This window comes from Netta rufina, assembly GCF_964035555.1.
Source record: "Netta rufina genome assembly, chromosome: 1".
NCBI classification, from domain to species: Eukaryota; Metazoa; Chordata; class Aves; order Anseriformes; family Anatidae; genus Netta; species Netta rufina.
Genome location: NC_140123.1, coordinates 2,089,183 through 2,106,430, shown reverse-complemented (window position 1 = coordinate 2,106,430; position 17,248 = coordinate 2,089,183). Strand labels below are relative to the sequence as shown.

Below are 17,248 nucleotides of genomic sequence, written 5' to 3'. Positions count from 1 at the left end.
GGAAAAAGGAGAGAGGGCGTTGTGCAGGAGGGGAGAGGGCTGGAAAAGCAGTGCCTGTGGGATCTGGTAAGAGAAGGAAGCTTTTTGGGGACTTTTGGGGACACCTCAGATGGCGAGCGGTGGCTCTGAAGTGATGCAGCCGTGAAACCTTTTGCTGCCCGTGGGCACGGCTGGTGCACGGGGTAGGGCACTTTATATAACCAATTTCAATTACGCAAAGGATGACACCCTGACAATAAATAAATAAATAAATCAAAGGTCAAAAAAAAGCAACGATACCCTACCAAAAAAAAACAAAAAAGCCATCAACCCCACTCCTCCTCCACCACCGACCACCCAGCCCCCCCCTTTTGCAGCAGCAGGGCTGGCCGCTCTCAGCCATTGGAGGGAGGCCGGGAGAGCTCTTCGGATCCTCCCCTTCCTCTCCCTCCCCAGGCGTTTTCTTTCCTTTTTTTTTTTTTAGTTTGGGAGAGGTTTTTCCCAACTTTCCAGAAGTTTCTCCCCGGCCCCTTATATACCCCCTCGGCCCGCCCGGGAGGTGCACAAGGGGAGAAGAGCAAAAGCAGCAGCCCCATTCCTCAGGTAAGGGGAGTGGGGGGCGAGACACCACTTTGGGACCCCTCTTGGGACCCCCACTCCCAAAGGGATTGGATGTGCCAAGCTGAGATTGCAGGCCCTTAGTTTGGGGTGTTGCATGCTCCCCAAAATATGGGTGGGATTTTTTTTTTGGGGGGGGGGGAAGAGGAGGAAAGGGAGAAAATGGGGGGTGTTGCATGGAGGTGTTGTGTTTTTTTTTGGGGGGGGGAGTATGGGTAGGGCAACCCAAAAGCCAGCTCTGTTTTGCCAAAGGAAGGGAGTTAAAAGGTTTGCTGGGGGCGATGGCAGAGCGGCTGCAACCCCGGAGAAACTTTACGGGGGTGGAAGAAGGGAAAAAGGGAAGCGCCAGGATGGAAAAAGCTGCGAGCTCCTGCGCCTGCCCAGCCTGGGAGCCTTGGGGACCCTGGGCACCAACCCAGCGCAGGAGGGCGAGCTCTGAGCCTCCCCACGACAATCCCGATGAGCCCTATTCCTTTTCCTGCCTTCCCAAAGCATCACCTCCTTCTGCCAACACACGGAGATGGCTTTTGCTCGAAGTCCTGCGGCTTCACCGGGGTGACAGCGTGGTCCCGGAGGGGCTATGGGTGCTGGCACCTCCAAATCCTGCCCGGAGAGTGGGTCCCTGTGAGGTCTACGGGATGCCACGCTGGCACGGGGCGTCCCCTCGCAGGGCTGGGATGTTCATCCCCCGCAAGGATGCTATCGCCTGCACATTCCTCCTGTGGCATCCGGACCTATTTTCACCCCGGGTTACAAATTCAGTGATAATCTCACCCTTCCTCCAAGGATGGGCAACATTTTTCTGTCTCGCCGCAGCGGGCTGAGGCACAGCCCGGCTGCCAGGCCAAAATTTTTCGCCGGTCTCTGAAGTCACGGAGCTTTTTTAGGCTGAGGATGTAAGCAGCATGGGCCGTGGGTTGCTTGCGGGAGAACTGCTCCGTGTATCTGTTTTTTTTCAGAGGGAAAAAGGCAAGCGTTGACCTCCCTATGAAACAGTTTCAAGGTATTTTTAGAAATAAAAGGGGAAAGAAAAAAAAAAGAGATAAAAGAAAACCCCTCAGCTTTTAAATGCTTGGTGCACCCAACACTATTTTCACCTTAAAGTGCACCAGGGACAGCTCTGAGCCCTCTGCACACATTTTTTGGCTCTGAGTTAGCCGGGACGGCGCTTCCCTTCAGCGGAAGGCTTGCTCCCAAAAGGGCTTTTGGCTATAAATTGCCTCCCCGTCTGGAGCTACGTAATTCCCACTCTGGCAAGAGGTCCCCGGTGGAACTGCGCACTCGCTTTGCTCGGGGCTGTGTGCGTGCGTGCTTCCTTCCATATGTAATCCCGGCGGGCCCTTCGCTTCCTACTCTGCTCCCTTTTAACCCGTTGCAGTTCTCCTCTCTGTGGACCCTGAGCAGGGTGGGGGGACAGGACCACGGCCCTGGTAGCCTTGGGGATGAGGCATCCTGCTGGAAAAGCTCGCTTGGGGTTGCAAATATGTTTGCAACCTCAGCAAGGTTGCAAATATATACGCTCAGCAGAGGGGGAGCCCAAGCAACCCATTTGGAGCAAATGTTCACATTTTAGTTGCAACTTTTAATGAGCATTTAGGACCAGTCAATCTTTAACTTCATCTAAAAACCCTACAGTGGCTCAGAGGCCTCACCGGGCCTGGCTGCGCTTGAGTTGTGCTGAGATGCTTCACCAACGCGTGTGCATTAGAGGAAGGGGGAAAGGAGGGGATTCGCCACCTCCCTTTGTCCCCCTTCTTCTCTGATAGAGCTGAACAGGCAAAATTGAGTCAGCCGGAGCTGCCTGGCCAGCCTTGGAGCTGCTCCGAGGGCCCCTTTGATTTGGAAGCTCCCGTGCTCCACCTAGTGCCTAAAATGCAGGGTGCTGAGCTGGGGTCCCCAGAGGGGACAATCCTGCCAAGCACTGACCCTGATAACCCCAGGATGAACCAGCTACGTGGCCCTTGGGCAGCAGAAACATCCCAATTTTACCTTTTCCTGACCGATGCAGAGGTTCAACTTGCCACTCTACGGAGCGAAAGAGCTGTCGCTCCCATCCCCTGGCCCTTCCTTAAGTCATGTACTGTACACAAACATAAAGTAATACAGCAAAAATTGCTTAAAAAGGAAGCTTTCATTCAAAAAAAATGCGTTTCAGAGCACAGCCTGGACTCTGCTGCTCAGGGGAAGGCCCAACGTGGACTTGGGATCGTTGCAACCCAAGCAAAGTGTTGACGTGGGCGCTCTGGCAGTCGCTGGAAATTAGGAGTGGATTTCACTGATGAGCCCTTGGGGCCTCTGAAGGCCCTAGGAATGGTTTGGGACATCCTAATGGTGAACTCTTCTTGCCCAGCAGGTCCCCAGGGGTGTAAGGTGCTGCCAAAACCATGCGGATTATCGTGGTGCTCGCCCTCTGCGGCCTGGCCATGGCCGTGCCCTCAGAGGACAGAAAGCTGAGCGACAAGGCAACGACGCTGGCCGACCGCAGCACCACGCTGGCCTTCAACCTCTACCACGCCATGGCGAAGGACAAGGACATGGAGAACATCCTGCTGTCCCCCGTGGTGGTGGCCTCTTCCCTGGGCCTCGTGTCCCTTGGGGGCAAGGCCGCCACCGCCTCCCAGGCCAAGGCGGTGCTGAGCGCCGACAAGCTGAACGACGACTACGTGCACAGCGGGCTGTCGGAGCTCCTCAACGAGGTGAGCAACAGCACGGCCCGCAACGTCACCTGGAAGATCGGCAACCGCTTGTACGGCCCGGCCTCCATCAACTTTGCCGACGACTTCGTGAAGAACAGCAAGAAGCACTACAACTACGAGCACTCCAAGATCAACTTCCGAGACAAGAGGAGCGCCCTGAAGTCCATTAACGAGTGGGCGGCCCAGACCACGGATGGGAAGCTGCCGGAGGTCACAAAAGATGTTGAGAAAACTGATGGGGCCCTCATTGTCAATGCCATGTTCTTCAAGCGTAAGTTCTGCCTTCAGTTATTGACCCAAAACCCAGCGTGAGCCCATATAAAGCAGCCTAAGTGGGAAGATAAATAAATCCTGGGTCCACGGGAGGCCAACTGTTTTTTGTAGTTAGGAACCAGGCATGAAATTACCACTTTTTTTTTTTCTCACATGTTGATTTTCTCTCTCCTGTAGCTCACTGGGATGAAAAGTTCCACCATAAGATGGTGGACAACCGTGGCTTCATGGTGTCCCGGTCCTACACCGTGGGTGTTCCTATGATGCATCGCACGGGTAAGCTGCAAACCTCCTGCCCCTTGCCAAGACCTAGAATTACAGAATCATAGAATAACCCGGGTTGGAAGGGACCCACAAAGATCATCGAGTCCAACCCCTAACTTGCTGGATTTTTACTCACTGCTGCTCAGTTTTCTACCAGCTGCTTCCAAGATCATTTTGCTCCATGGGCAGTGAGTGAGAGAAAACAAAATAGGGTGTGCTTGCTCTGTTGATTCAGTCTTTGTGAGCAGAAATAATCCGGGTTTGCTACTGCATGCTTGGCTATTAGGAATAAATGCTAGTTCATCACACGAATGGCATCCACAATTTTGAGCTGTTGCCAGCTCCAGTAATTCCCAAAATAGCACTGATTTTCTCCCCTTGCTTGGCAGGGCAAGTCCAGGGTGAATTGGCAAAAAGGTTGAGGGTAGCTCTGCTCTGCCTGTGCTCTCCTTCTCACCATTTCCCACTTCTGATTCCAACTTCAAGGTCTCTACAACTACTACGATGACGAGACAGAGAAGCTGCAGGTGGTAGAGATGCCACTTGCTCACAAACTCTCCAGCATGATCTTCATCATGCCAAACCACGTGGAGCCCCTGGAGAGGGTCGAGAAACTGCTGAACAGGGAACAGCTGAAGACCTGGGCTGGCAAGATGAAGAAGAGATCAGTGGCCATCTCGCTGCCTAAAGTGGTCCTGGAAGTCAGCCACGACCTTCAGGTAAAGGAGGTCCTTGAAGAAGGCAGTTAAGCCTTGCATTTTTTTGGGGTGGGAGAGAAGACAGCGGGATAATGGGGTACTCGTGCTGGGAAGCTTTATTTTCATCAACTGGCGTGACAGTGGAGGGAACAGATCGCCCTGTGTCCTCTCCAGGAGGGTTGCTGACCTCTTTTCTCCTCCTAGAAACACTTGGCTGGCCTGGGCCTGACAGAAGCCATCGACAAAACCAAGGCTGACCTGTCAAAGATCTCGGGCAAGAAAGATCTTTACCTGTCCAACGTCTTCCACGCCGCTGCTCTCGAATGGGACACGGAAGGGAACCCCTACGATGCTGACATCTACGGCCGGGAGGAGATGAGGAACCCCAAGCTCTTCTATGCTGACCACCCCTTCGTCTTCCTGATCAAGGACAGCAAAACCAACTCCATTCTTTTCATCGGCAGGCTCGTGAGGCCCAAAGGAGACAAGATGCGCGATGAGTTGTAGTTCTGTTTTATTTTTTTTTTTCCAGAGCTCGTTTTGGTTTGTGTTCATTTTTTTTTTTTTTAGTGGGGGATTTCAAAAAAGGGGAAACACTATTTTGTATCCTTCTCGAACTATGGGTGCTATTCAGACCAGGGTGCATTGTGATGAGAAACCAGCATACACTTTACCTCACCCCCCAAATACTCTTCTTATTGCACACAAACCCACCTCCAGAGGAACAGGGGAGCCTGGCACGCGAGGGTCACCAGGAATGGATGGGAACTGGCACCTCAGCTGAGCTGCTCAGGCTGCTGCCTCGCTCCTCCCTGCACTAAAATTCAGCCTCCTGCTACTACCAGCAGCCCTGCCGAGGCACCAGCCCTCCACCCTTCCATCTCAAACGCTTGTGCACGTTCAGCTCTGCTTTTTTTTTTTGTTTCCCCTTCACTTTGGTGCTGTGAATCGCTATGCCGTGGCTGCTCTGATCCCTCTGCACTCGTTTCTTGGCTCGTGATGGAAGGCAGACGCATGCTCGCCTCTTCTTTCCTAAGTGGTGCAAAACAGAGCGAAACAAGGGCTGGTTCTGGGGTGCAACCCCCAGCACGAGCAGAACAGGAGAGAGCCAGCAGGGAAGAGCTGAGGTCGCACAGATCTGTGCCCTTCTGCCCTGCCTCACCCCTGCTTCAGCAAGGCACCAGCTCCTTAGCTAGAATAAAGCCAGGCACAGCTTTGGTCTGCGCTGCAGAGAAGCCAAAGAGAAGAGGAGCCTCTAAAACGAGGTCTCACTTGAGGTCCCTTCAAACGCTCCTGCGAGGAATTCCTATAAATGGCTGTGCTCCACGTTTCCAGGAATCACGGAGGGGGCCCTGGGGGCCAAGATCTGTAAATAAACATCCTGTCCCGGGCCGACAGAGGAACTTCTTCTCGCTGCTCCTGCATCAGCTCAGAGGGATGGCAAAGTTTACACTGTGAAGGTTCCCCCAGTTACAGCCAGGGCTGGAACCCGTCAGTTCCTGGGGCAGGCTGAGGTTTCTCCTGCTGGCTTCTCGCAGGGATCAGGTCTCACCCCCTCTTTCTTGTGTAATTTAGCTTTTGAGCTGCCACTACCTGGCTTCCTAATGACCCTTTTTTGAAGCTCCTTTCTCCTCCGTGATACTTTAGCTCCCTGTCGGCTGACCTGGACGAGGGCACGCTGAAAAAAGCAATGTATTTATGGTTATATACGTATTTATGTCTGATAATTAGCAAGTTTCATCACCTGCTCCAGCCTCCCCTGGGAGGCTTTTCCCATCTTCCTCTCATTCAGGGACGTTGTCAGGTTAATACTACTTAAATAAGCGATGCAACGCCACACGCATCAAAGCACGGGTCAGGTAAGCCTTGCTATGCACTGAGACAGAGCAAATCACGACAAATCACTGAAATGAGAGAAATCTGAGTGTCATAAATTGGTGGCAGTTATTTGGAAGCAGCAAGGATGGCGTGAATGCGTCGCTTTTATTTTCCTTCCAATGCATTCCCTGCCAGGTTGCTTCGTCCAAGCCCAATACTGCATTATTTTTTTTTCCAGACCATATATGAGACTGCCTCCACTTATTTATTACGTAAAAAATGAAGGAGTTAGCTCTCAAACAGCCCAAAATACAGCACCGTGCGCCCCCAGGTTTAACCTGACCGCGTCTCCTCCAGCTTCGCAAGGACACACAATTGCAGAACAGCAGCTCTGCCCCAATTCCCATCCAAGCCAGCTGGAAAGGGAGCTTTTTGCCCCGTTTTCTTCCTAGCTCATGCTCCCAGGTGCTTTCCAGGGGGAGGAGGGAACCCACAGGGATGTACCCAAAGGAATGGGAAGCCGAAAAAACCCAGCGTGTATGCTAGACCCTAAAATGTGGTGGTGAATCAGCGCACTGAAACCCAAATGCTGTAGCACATTCTGGAGGTCGGGGTTTGGGGGGGGAGAGACGGGGAGGGCAAGGCAAGAACACACTGTGGGATATTGTGAATAATTCACGTCGTGTGGATGCAGCTGTCCAGTGGCTTTTGTCGCCTCTTCTTGGATCCACACGATGACAGTTGTATAATTTTGCAATAAAACCTTTTTTCAATGAACCTCCCATCCTGTGACATTCAACCGAGCAGCAAATGGCTCTTAAAAAAATAAATAAATCTCTCTGGAGTAGGAATAAAACCGACCTGTTATGCACAGGGACCGCCCTTCCTGCACCTGCAGCCCCAGATTTGTGTGGCTGGGATCCAGCTGAAGGAAATAGATAAAAAAAAAAAAAAAAAAAAAGAGGAAAAAGTGAGAACCTGCAGCGTTGTTGTGGGCACACAGCTAGGTGCTGGAAAAAACAGCAAGGTCAGAACCTGCTGGGCTGTGCATTAACCTGCTGTATTTGAGCGTGGCACCACCTGCCACAAGCAAAAACTAAAACCCCATCTCAAAAAAAAAACACACACTGATCACTGTTGATAGCACTCTAACATTTAACAAGCAAGAACTTTGGGTTTTTAAAGCTTTCCACTGGAAGATGTGGACAGGAACCTGAAAATCAGGCTCATTCCGTGACACCCTGAGAGGACACGTCTGTTTCTGACAGACCTGACTTCCATCCCAGCCAGCTCCCTGCCAGAGCCAGGAACAGGACGGCTGAGGCTCGCACATCCACTGCCAGACAAGTTTCTGGCGCTGTCAGTTTGAAATTCCTGTTCAGAGGCTGCCTACGCAGCTCTTGCAGAGGAGCCCTCAGAAAATGGGAAATTGGATGCAAAAGCTACTCCCAAAAAATAAAATAAAAAAGTAGCCTTGTAACCTCGTTATCAGCTTCAGGATCTACCTACGCAACCCTACAGCTCCTCACCAAAGCCAGTTTGTAACAGAGCAACAAATTAATATGCTGTCTGTTCAAGCCCCAAAGGAAGACAAGATTTTTTTTTCAACCATTTAAATGTGTTTGCATCTAAATATTTAGGACAGAAGGTTTGAAATCTACATACACACACACTTTTTTTTTTTCCCCAAGTAATGTGTGAATGCCTGCCCAGGTTGTTTCACCTCGTATCACCACCAAGTGACGTTACCTCTCCCTACCAGGAGCTGTAACACTCCTCTGTAGCCCTAAGGGGCCCACAGTGCAGGAAGGTCTTAGAGTGAAGAGGAAAATGGAATTATACAGGTGAAAAAAGCATTTAGTAAAAAGTAAAATACTTCACCTGAACCCTGAAAGATCACAACGGCTTTGGACATCACTACAAAGCTCCCCCTTCTGGAAACCTTGGAGAAAGACTGGTAAGTAATTAAAGATTTGCCACGACTCCAGGTTTTGGAGATAATTGTGACACCCTAAGCACCAGACTGCTGCTCCATCTCTATCTAGAAACCAGCATTTCATCCCCTCTCTAGATCAGGATCGAGTAAGTTCACTCCAGAAGGTAACAGAGGCTAGAAGAAACGCGAAGGAATTCCTTCCACACCAGAGATGGGAGCGGGGCTCTCTCTGAATGCACCTGGCAAAAGAAGCACCCCCACAAACGCTGTCTTTTGTGATTTTATTAAGAGATGTTTTCAGGACAGCCAAGCTTCTGCTTGCAGATGCTGCAAAACCTGTAAGAAAAAGAAAAAAAAAGAACAAGATACTGAGTGAGATGGTAGCAGAGCATTTTCCATTTCCATTCTCCTACCCAAAATATTTATTTAGAGATAGGAGTTCAAACCTGGATCATTTTCTTACGGAATTTGCCTACGAATCATGTTCATGGGGTCAGCTGCGTGCTGGTAGGTGGGCTAAGGGGTGTGAGAACACCTCAAGCACGGAGCCCTTCTCAGACAAATGCCTCTAGGTCACTCAAATCCCAGCCCGAGGTCCCAGACCTCATGCTGCAGAACACAGCACGAGGCAGGGCACTCGGACGTTCCCTTTCAGACTCGTCATCGTATCCTCACTGAAGGGCAAGCCCCGGTGCTTCGCAGCGTGTCACTAAACCACCTCAGTTTTGGGGACAGCCGCCCCCAAAACAGCCACCGCAGCTGATAATTGCCCCCAGAACAGCGTGAAGCTGTCCGAAGGAGGAGAACAGCTCCCTCCTGGTTTTCTTCTCCACGTTTTAGCTACCTCCTGGTGCCACAAAACCTCTCCCACAGTACCCTCACCCCATTAAGTCCCGCTGCTCGCAGGCTCTTACCCCTCAGGCAGTGGGAACTGGCTGAGGCATGGCCGGCTGTTCTGGCTTGCCACCTTTCTGCTCTGAAATGGGAGTGGTGGGCAAGATCTCTTCTTTGGGTTCCACGATGCTGACGTGATCTGGCAGAGGCTTTTTGGGGCCAATCTTTCCGCTTGGGTCCCAAGGCAACATAATCTTTACTTTGATTCCCAGTACACCTGCAAAAGAAGGGTAAAAAAGTGCTCATTCACGAGGTACCAAGTGCACAGTCAGCAGTGAAAAGCCCCAAGGCTACCAAATAACCTCCCTGCATCAAAAAATGTTCCCTATCAAGACATAGATGGCAGCTAATCAAGACAAAAGGGGTAGAGCTTCAAAATCTAGTTACTGTAGATCTAAATCAGAGTATTTCTTTATGAATTTTGCTAACTGCAACTCAGGATTTACGTCATACTAACCCTGATGCGAAACACTTTTTCCTTCGGGTAACAGCTCAGTTTCCCAGCCAACTGCCTTGTTTCTTGTTTTTTTTTTTCTATCCCTTCTCAGACAAATGCCTCGAAATCATCCAATGCGTAGGACGTCCTGCCCAACGTGGCCTTGGCACAGCACCACAGAACGTGGCACCGAGCGGGCTGCGCTGATGCGAGGACGTCACCGTCTGACTCGTCATCAGATCGTCACCGAAGGGAAGGCAGAGAGGGTCCTCGTGCTGCCATTCCTACATGGGATGCTCTGCAATTAAGTAACCCGAAGCTAATTAAGATGCAGAAGTCACTTTTACCCAGGGGAAGGACCAGGGTGAGCAGGCTCGGCTGGTTTAGCTGGGAAGACCTGGAACAGCACAGCTATGGGGGAAAAAACTGTCAGTGGGTGGTGTTGGATTTTCTGTGGGGCTTGTAAGCACCCGTGTTCTGCCTGACTTCCCCCGGGAGCCAGAATCCAACTGCAAACAGCCTTTGAACAGTCAGGAAGTGCTTCTCTATGTTTAAGGTGTTTTGCTACCAGCCTCAGAAGCCATAAGACAAAAATCAGTGCCTGGAAAATCACATTATCAGCTGGAAACGTTCAATCCCCGCTAGTAGCAAAGGCAGAAGACTCAGAGAGACTACAACAAGTCCTGTTGTCTGATAAAGGATGCTTCTCCATCTCCCATGAGCTGCAATTCCCAGGGGGAGCACAACAGAAACACTCTGCAAGATCAGAGGGGCATGAGAGCTGAGGAAAACCTCCCACCTGCAGGCACGGAACGCCTGCAGCTGAGATCTCCTGGCTCCAAAGCACTTGGAAACAAAAAAAGAGCAGGGAGAGCCACTCACCCTGCCGGAGAAGGACGTGACGCACGGCTGTGTCGACGTAGTAATTCACGGGGTCCCCGCTGTGGATCATCAAACCGTCCACGAACTTCATGGACTTGGCACGCTGACCTCTGAGTTTGCCCGACACCACCACCTCGCAGCCCTTGGCGCCGCTCTCCATGATGAAGCGGAGGACACCGTAGCAGGCTCTGAAGGCAGAAAGCAGAACAAATTTTGGGTCAGTTGAGGGCACCTCAGCCAAATCTGCACTTCCCGGTGCCATTTTACACCAGCTTCAGTCCCGGGCCTCGGGAAGTTGTGAGCAGAGTGACAAGCGGACGTTCTGAGCGGCTCCGTAGCTGAAGGTGGACAATTCTTCACGGCAGGAGCCAGCCCCTGTGTCCCTTTCTCAGACAAATGCCTCAAAATCGATCAATGAGGATGGGATGCTCCTGCTGAAGAGCCACCCGCAGCACCACAGAACGTGACACCGCAGGGGCACCACTCCGCAGGAGCCACCCGCTTCTGACTCGTCATCTTATCATCACCGAAGGGATCTGAGGAACAGGGCCGCTGTCACCTCAACCACAGTTCAGCCAGAAGGCTTCAAGTTGTGATTTGAACCATTTATTCACAAATAAACGCAAGCTTTATCCACACCAGTCACCCAACTTTTAATCCCATCTGCTGTGGGCTTCAACATTTACTTCTGAAATAGTGATTACTACAAAAAGTAACAGTGTACTACACAAAAAGCTGCACACAGCAGGGATTAAAACTCCAAACTGCCCTCTCCAAGCACACCATTACCAGGTTAAATTTTCAAGCTGAAAATTTAGGGGTTCTAAGGGGTTCTTTGGAAATGGTGCCTGAAATCTGCACTGCCTCGCATTTGCTGTACTCACCGACGCACCGCTAAGCCTCCCAGAAGCTTGTACCGCAGGGACTCTGCCTGAGCGATGGCGCACAGACCTCTCGTGGCCACCTTCTCGGCATAGAGCTACAAAAAACAACAACAAAGCGGTCAGTAAACTCAGCACTGGCTTTATTTCCAGATGTTTTTCAGTTAAAATAAAGCAGGAGCTTCGTACTGCTCAACGTCCCATCCCCATTAAAACACGTCTGCTGATACTTCAGGAAGAGACACTCAAAAATCACACGGACAATATTCACGGAGCCAACAACTCCTGATGTGCTCCGTGAAGGTCGCTGTCATTAAGTTTAAACATCTGATGAAGATAATCAGCAGCCTTCACTGTATAATGTGATCCAGCAGCACTGGCTGAGCAGGAATAAACACGAGCAGCACCCCAGACCACAAAATACCACCCCCCAGCCTCCCCCAGAACTTTTTAGAGGAAAGTACGAGCGAGGACACCAGATTTCAACCATTTAAAAGACAGCAGGAAATTACTGTTGTGTCACTTCACTATCTAATTCATTACAGCTCTCACACAATCTCAGAGCTCATTCTGTAACAAAGCACTAAGGGCAGAAGCATTATGAATTTATTAATTAGGAATGGTAACATACAAATAAAAATTACGCTGCTAGACTCCTTTCTCACCTCAATGGTGGTACAGCAACATCCTCTACAAAACAACCACAGAAATGGTTTGGGTTGGAAGGGACCTTAAAGACCACCTAGTTCCAAACCCTACTGTGGGTTTTTAGAGAGATGTGCTTCTCAGATATTGGGAAAGCAGCGAAAAACAGCCCAACTGACAGCACTCAAAGTACCACTAAGAGCCAACCACCTCCTCTTTCAGGGCAACAGCATTTTGTGAGAACAGGTAAAACGCGCCCCAAGATAATCTCCCAGCAAACTTTCAGCTGAAACCACCCGAACAGAGCACGCAGCTAAGTGAACAGCCCACTTACTACTGGTTTAACTGAGGCAGTTTTACCTCAACGCTTCCCTCAGGAAAGCCAAACCTCTTCTGCACGACAGCTGTCAGCTCCCGGATGCGGCGCCCCTTCTCACCCAGGACATTCTGGGTTCTGTAATTAAAAAAAAAAAAAAAAGAAAAAAAAAGAAAAAACACAAAACAGTGAAGTGTAACTGAGAAAGCATACTCATGTCAGAGACAGACACCATCCCAAAGAGCTTCCAGAGAGCATCTAACCTCAACCAGCCTCGACTAATAGGGGTTGTAACGTCCTCACCCTTGACTAGCAGGGGCTGTAATGCTGCTGTATCACTGAGTATCACTTCAGGATTTCTTTCCCAAGTGTCTTTCCCTAATGATATTATCGTTTAAAGGTTCTGCAGCACCTCTTACAGCCTGGCACAGCCTCCAGGACCCAACAGCAGCGTCCCTGTTACCTGGTGGCGAGTATGATGATCTCGGTCCTGGTTGGAGTGACCCGGACTTCTACTCCCGAGTAGCCATCTTCAGCCAGTTCGCGAGTCAGGAACTCGTTCAGCTCAGCTTTGAAGATGCCATCAGCGACAAACTACAAAACGAAGGGGCCAAGTCAACCTCTGGCCAAGCACTCAGCCTCAAGTCAGGGTTTTCTGTTTAAACCTAGGCCAAATTCACCCCCGAGCCGGCCTGCAGCCTGGCAGCTCCTCTCCTCACACAGAAATAAGGAGAAAAATAAAACCTTCCGCCTTGAAAACCCCAGGCCCGGCTCCCCTCCCTCCTCTCAGCACCCCGCCAGCCTCCCGCCGCCATCTTCCCCACGGGGCCTCCGCGCCTCATCCGCCTCCATCCGCCGCCATCCTCCCCCATCCGCCGCCATCCCCCGCCGCCGACGAAAGCCGAGACCTCCCTCATCGCGGCCCCGCCGATATGGAGGCGCCCCGAGGCCGCGGCGACGCGGGAGGCCGCCCTCACCTTGCGCTTCTTGGAGATCTGCACCGCCATCTTGCGCCGCGCCGCCCGGCGGAAAGGAAGGAGCGGGCCTTCCTGGGCGGGCTATATCGCCTTCCGCCGCTCCCCATTGGCCCGCTGAGATCACGTGGGGGGGCTACCGGGGGAGGGGGATGATGGGAAATGTAGTTTTTTCCCGGCGCCGCCATGTTGGCGAGGCTTAACCCGCCCTCTTTCAAGGCGTTTTTTCGCCTTCCCAAGCGGCTGCGAGCGCCCTCAGTCGGTGTTAAGATGGCTGGAAAGCCGGTGTGAAAGGGCCTGGGCGCTGACAGGGTAATTCACCTCGATATGCAGCTTTCAGGGTGGTTACAGAGGCCGTCCCCTCATGGCTGCCGTCCCCGTCGCCATGAGGGGAGCGGCGCTGAGGGGAGGGCGCCAGCCCCGCTCTGACCGCGTTTTGCTTCAGTGTTTTTTTTTTCACCTTTCTTCCAATTTTTAGTCAGTCACAAGTGAAGGAAACGCCCCTGAGGAAAACCATGTGAAAAGCACACATGAGCTCTCTCTTATTTGCAGGGAAACATCAGGAGTCTTGACAGCTCAAGATTGCCTCTTACCCCTTACTTTAAGTAAAATTTAACAATAGCTGTTAATTATTTACAGTTACCTATAACTATAGGTTATGGTCAACTGTAAACTTCGAGCTATTGTAGGTCTTGGCTGCTGCGTTTGTGCAGCATCTCGAGGGTGGGCTGTGGTCCCTCTACCTCACTCAAGGCAAATTAAATAAATATGACAAATGGAGTTGCAGGACAAGTTTTTTTTATACCTCTTTTGACATATTGTCACGTCTTGTGTCCTCTTTTGACATGTCATCGCCCCTGCGGTCTGGGCACTGGATTACGTGAATACCAACAGGACGGGATTTCTTGCTTAAAACTTCCATGGTGGCCAAAGATGGAGAAATCTGTCATTTTGTCAAAAATGTTACAATTTTAGGGGGTTGCAGGCTTTTGGATGTGCTATGTAAATGAGAAAACATAATAATGGGGAGAACTAATAAATGAAAATATCTACAAACACGTGGGTAAATACGGACTGCTTGGGAGGAGTGAGAAAATGGAAGTCCTGCCTTGCAAACCTCCAAGGACGGAGCCAGAAGATTTGGGGATAATGGTGAAAAACGGGATAATAGTGAAAAAAAAAGGTTGAAATAAGCTGCTGGGCTTTCCATAAAGCTTCTTCTGGATAGCTTCACTAGAGGTTTGACAAAAAGTGAGCAGCCACGGGTGAGGGCAGCGGCACTGCACGGCTCTGGTTGTACAGAGAGGGCCTTGTGTGGATACTGCAGGGCTTCTCTGCCAAAAATATGTATTGAGAAAGGATGAAAAAATGGGATATCATCATTTCATGGCTCCGTAAATGACCCTGTGGTCCACCTGCCTTGTGCCAGCTGGATCTCTATCTCGGAGGGGTAGAGGCGAGGGGTGTTGAGAGGCTTGGGAGCACCTCTGTGTGCAGTAAAGATTAAAAAATGTGGTTAAAATTAAGCAAAACCCACAGACTTCACGATCACGGTCCTCCCACAGCAAGCAGATGAAGGCAGTGGGAGGTGGATGCTTGCTGCGAGCAGATTTGTTGTGTTTTCAGGTTTCCCTGGGCTTTTGGCTATGGACAGAAATGCTGAGCTGGGTTTCTTCTGAGCCAGAACGGGGAGAGACTCTTTGGGACGAAGTGTAGTGACAGGACGAGGGGTAATGGCTTTAAATTAAAAAAAAGTGGTCCGTCCTGCAGCCACCTCCTGCACTGCCCGTTTTCACCCTGCTCAGAACCACCCATGGGGCCCAGAGAAAAAAAAAAAAAAAAAAAAGGAAGGAAAAAAAAAATAAAAGAAGCCTGGTTTGCCACTAGATGTCAGTGGAGACAGTTTCCAGGGTGGGGAAAGCTTCGTGTGTTGTGCTCAATGAGGAGCTCCTCTTGCCCAAAATTCAGAGCCAAACTCCATCCATCTCCTCCTGATTTCCCCCTGTAGGGACTGAGGCTGGAGCCAGGTCAAACAGGGATCGAACTGGGAGCACTGGGAGCCCAGGGCTTGGACTGGGCTGGTGTAACGTGGACAGAAATACCTGCTTAGGCGTGCTGTCAGCTCCTGCTGCTCCTTTCCGTCTGCATCCCTGTAGACAGACAAAGCCAGCTCGTGGTTTAGAGGAGGTAAGAAAAGAAGAGGAATTTAGAGGAGGTGAGAAAAGAAGTGGAATTTAGAGGAGGTGAGAATCACCTTACGAGAGACTTCAGCCTCTAGGTTGGGACGTGCCTTCAACATCCCTTATCCAGCGGGATGGATCATGGGGCTGACCAGAGGTACGAGAGGGAGAAGTCCCCTCTCTGAAGAAGTCATTCCTTTCTTTTTCCATCCCATGCAGAGGCACTACTGCATTTTCCATGGCAGAAAAACGTTTTATATGACCTCTTCTCCTGCCCCCCTCACCCTGCCTTGCGCCTTCCTCCCTCCTCCCGGACCCATCCTTTGTAGGGCGGCCAGGAGCCGAGGACGTCTCTGTGCAGGGATCTGAGCCTAAATCCCTAATAACCTGGCTCTCAAATCAGTTTTTAGGACCCTCCTAACCTAAACCAAACCCACTGCTTGCAGGTTTCCACCTTGGGACCACCTTCCTTCAGGAAATATCTGCCCAAGGTCTTTCTTTTAGGCCGGGTTCCCCGAGCCGATGCATTTCTGCATCCCCTAAAGAGAAGGGGAAGGCACGGCGTGAGCCAAAAGCCTGGCCCTGACGTGCGTCGCCTTTTCCATGCCCTATTAAGGAGAAACTATGTGTTGTGTCAGCATTTCGGGGGCAGCATGGCCCAGAGGAGAGCTCTTGGGGGGGGGGTGTCAGGCGGCGAGGGAATGTCCCCTCTCCCCCCAGACGTGGCCTGGCTGAGCCAGCGGGGCTCCGAGCCTCGGTTGGGAAGGTTTCAGTCCCACAAATAGCAGCGTGGGATTCCTCCTTCGGCTCCCTCCGGCCCCAGCCACAGCCAGGAGGTTGCTTGGCTCTGCTGAGGAGCCAGGACTGCCCCTAAAACCCGGGTTTGTAGGTTTTTAGGTTTTTAGGTTTTTAGGTTTTTGCTGCTTGGGTTTTTGGGGTGCGGAGGGAGCAGGGAAAGAGCTGGCCGCCCTTGAGGGCATTTCCCTGCTGCTGCTCAGAGCTCAGGGGATTCACACCCCCCTTGGATGCCACATTGGTGGCACCAGCATCCCCGACGGGGGCCCCTTTTGGTGAGCTGGGGGTGAGCAGCAGGCCTCCTCGCGGCGGGGAAGCCATCCCGGAGCAGGTTGGGGATTTGGGAGCTGTCCTGCCTCCCCCCCTTGCTCCTTTCATCGCCCAGACAGCGACATGGTTTATGGCAGCCCCGGGCCATTGAGCGGGCTCAATGAAGCCGCTCGTCCCCTGCTTTGGCTCCCCAGGAACCTGGCTCCCGTTCAGAGCAGCCAGGAGGGGCTGGCAGCAGCCTCGCAGCGAAGGGACCGGGGTAAACGGTGACTTTTCCCAGCTCGTAGGCATGTGGGATTTTGGGGGGAGGCCCCGGTGGCAAAAGGCAGCATTGGGGGAGAACGAACTGCTTGGAAAAGCCCACGATTCCTCCTCCTGCTGCTGCTTTCCCGTGATAAAATCATGTCCCTGTCACAGGGAGATGCTGCAGGAGCAGGAGAAAATCTGATTGCTGCTCCCGGAGTGAGCCCTCACCTTCCCGAGAGGAAAAAGGAGCCAGCCCAAGGTCAGTGCTGCGTTAAACCTGCCTCCCACCGCCTTTTTTACACAACCTGGAGGCCTGGAAGAGAAAAACCATCCCACTCACCCGCCCCACAAACAGCAATTTCATCGGGCACACCGCAGGGCTCATGAGTTTTCCCCCCAAAAAAAGGTGGAAAAGTGGAAAACAAAACCCGGGACAGGGATGGACAA

The 17,248-nt window shown here is 51.6% G+C and overlaps 2 protein-coding genes across 2 annotated transcripts; one reads left to right on the top strand and one right to left on the bottom strand.

The window, feature by feature from the left end:
• The first annotated feature begins 473 nt into the window (after positions 1-473).
• SERPINH1 (serpin family H member 1) lies at positions 474-6,947 on the top strand. Its single transcript, XM_084306205.1, has 5 exons — positions 474-582; positions 2,951-3,564; positions 3,744-3,842; positions 4,317-4,549; positions 4,733-6,947. Exons 2-5 carry the CDS (start codon positions 2,982-2,984, stop codon positions 5,033-5,035), a joined length of 1,218 nt encoding a protein of 405 aa, XP_084162331.1. The 5' UTR covers positions 474-582; positions 2,951-2,981; the 3' UTR covers positions 5,036-6,947.
• A 1,602-nt stretch (positions 6,948-8,549) lies between these two features.
• RPS3 (ribosomal protein S3) lies at positions 8,550-13,374 on the bottom strand. Its single transcript, XM_084291668.1, has 7 exons — positions 13,314-13,374; positions 12,800-12,930; positions 12,381-12,474; positions 11,379-11,473; positions 10,495-10,682; positions 9,197-9,393; positions 8,550-8,618 (listed from the first exon to the last, which is right to left on the bottom strand). Exons 1-6 carry the CDS (start codon positions 13,341-13,343, stop codon positions 9,200-9,202), a joined length of 732 nt encoding a protein of 243 aa, XP_084147794.1. The 5' UTR covers positions 13,344-13,374; the 3' UTR covers positions 8,550-8,618; positions 9,197-9,199.
• Positions 13,375-17,248: the final 3,874 nt, after the last annotated feature.

What these genes read in the sequence shown, in the direction of transcription:
- RPS3 (XM_084291668.1), bottom strand. Translation starts at nt 13,343, where the DNA reads ATGGCGGTGCAGATCTCCAAGAAGCGCAAG. An exon ending in ATCATCATACTCGCCACCAG is followed by an intron (nt 12,475 to 12,799) that starts GTAACAGGGACG and finishes TTTTAATTACAG; the next exon opens with AACCCAGAATGTCCTGGGTG. An exon ending in TTCCTGAGGGAAGCGTTGAG is followed by an intron (nt 11,474 to 12,380) that starts GTAAAACTGCCT and finishes TGTTTTTTGTAG; the next exon opens with CTCTATGCCGAGAAGGTGGC.
- SERPINH1 (XM_084306205.1), top strand. Translation starts at nt 2,982, where the DNA reads ATGCGGATTATCGTGGTGCTCGCCCTCTGCGGCCTGGCCATGGCCGTG. An exon ending in CAATGCCATGTTCTTCAAGC is followed by an intron (nt 3,565 to 3,743) that starts GTAAGTTCTGCC and finishes TCTCTCCTGTAG; the next exon opens with CTCACTGGGATGAAAAGTTC. An exon ending in TCCTATGATGCATCGCACGG is followed by an intron (nt 3,843 to 4,316) that starts GTAAGCTGCAAA and finishes TCCAACTTCAAG; the next exon opens with GTCTCTACAACTACTACGAT.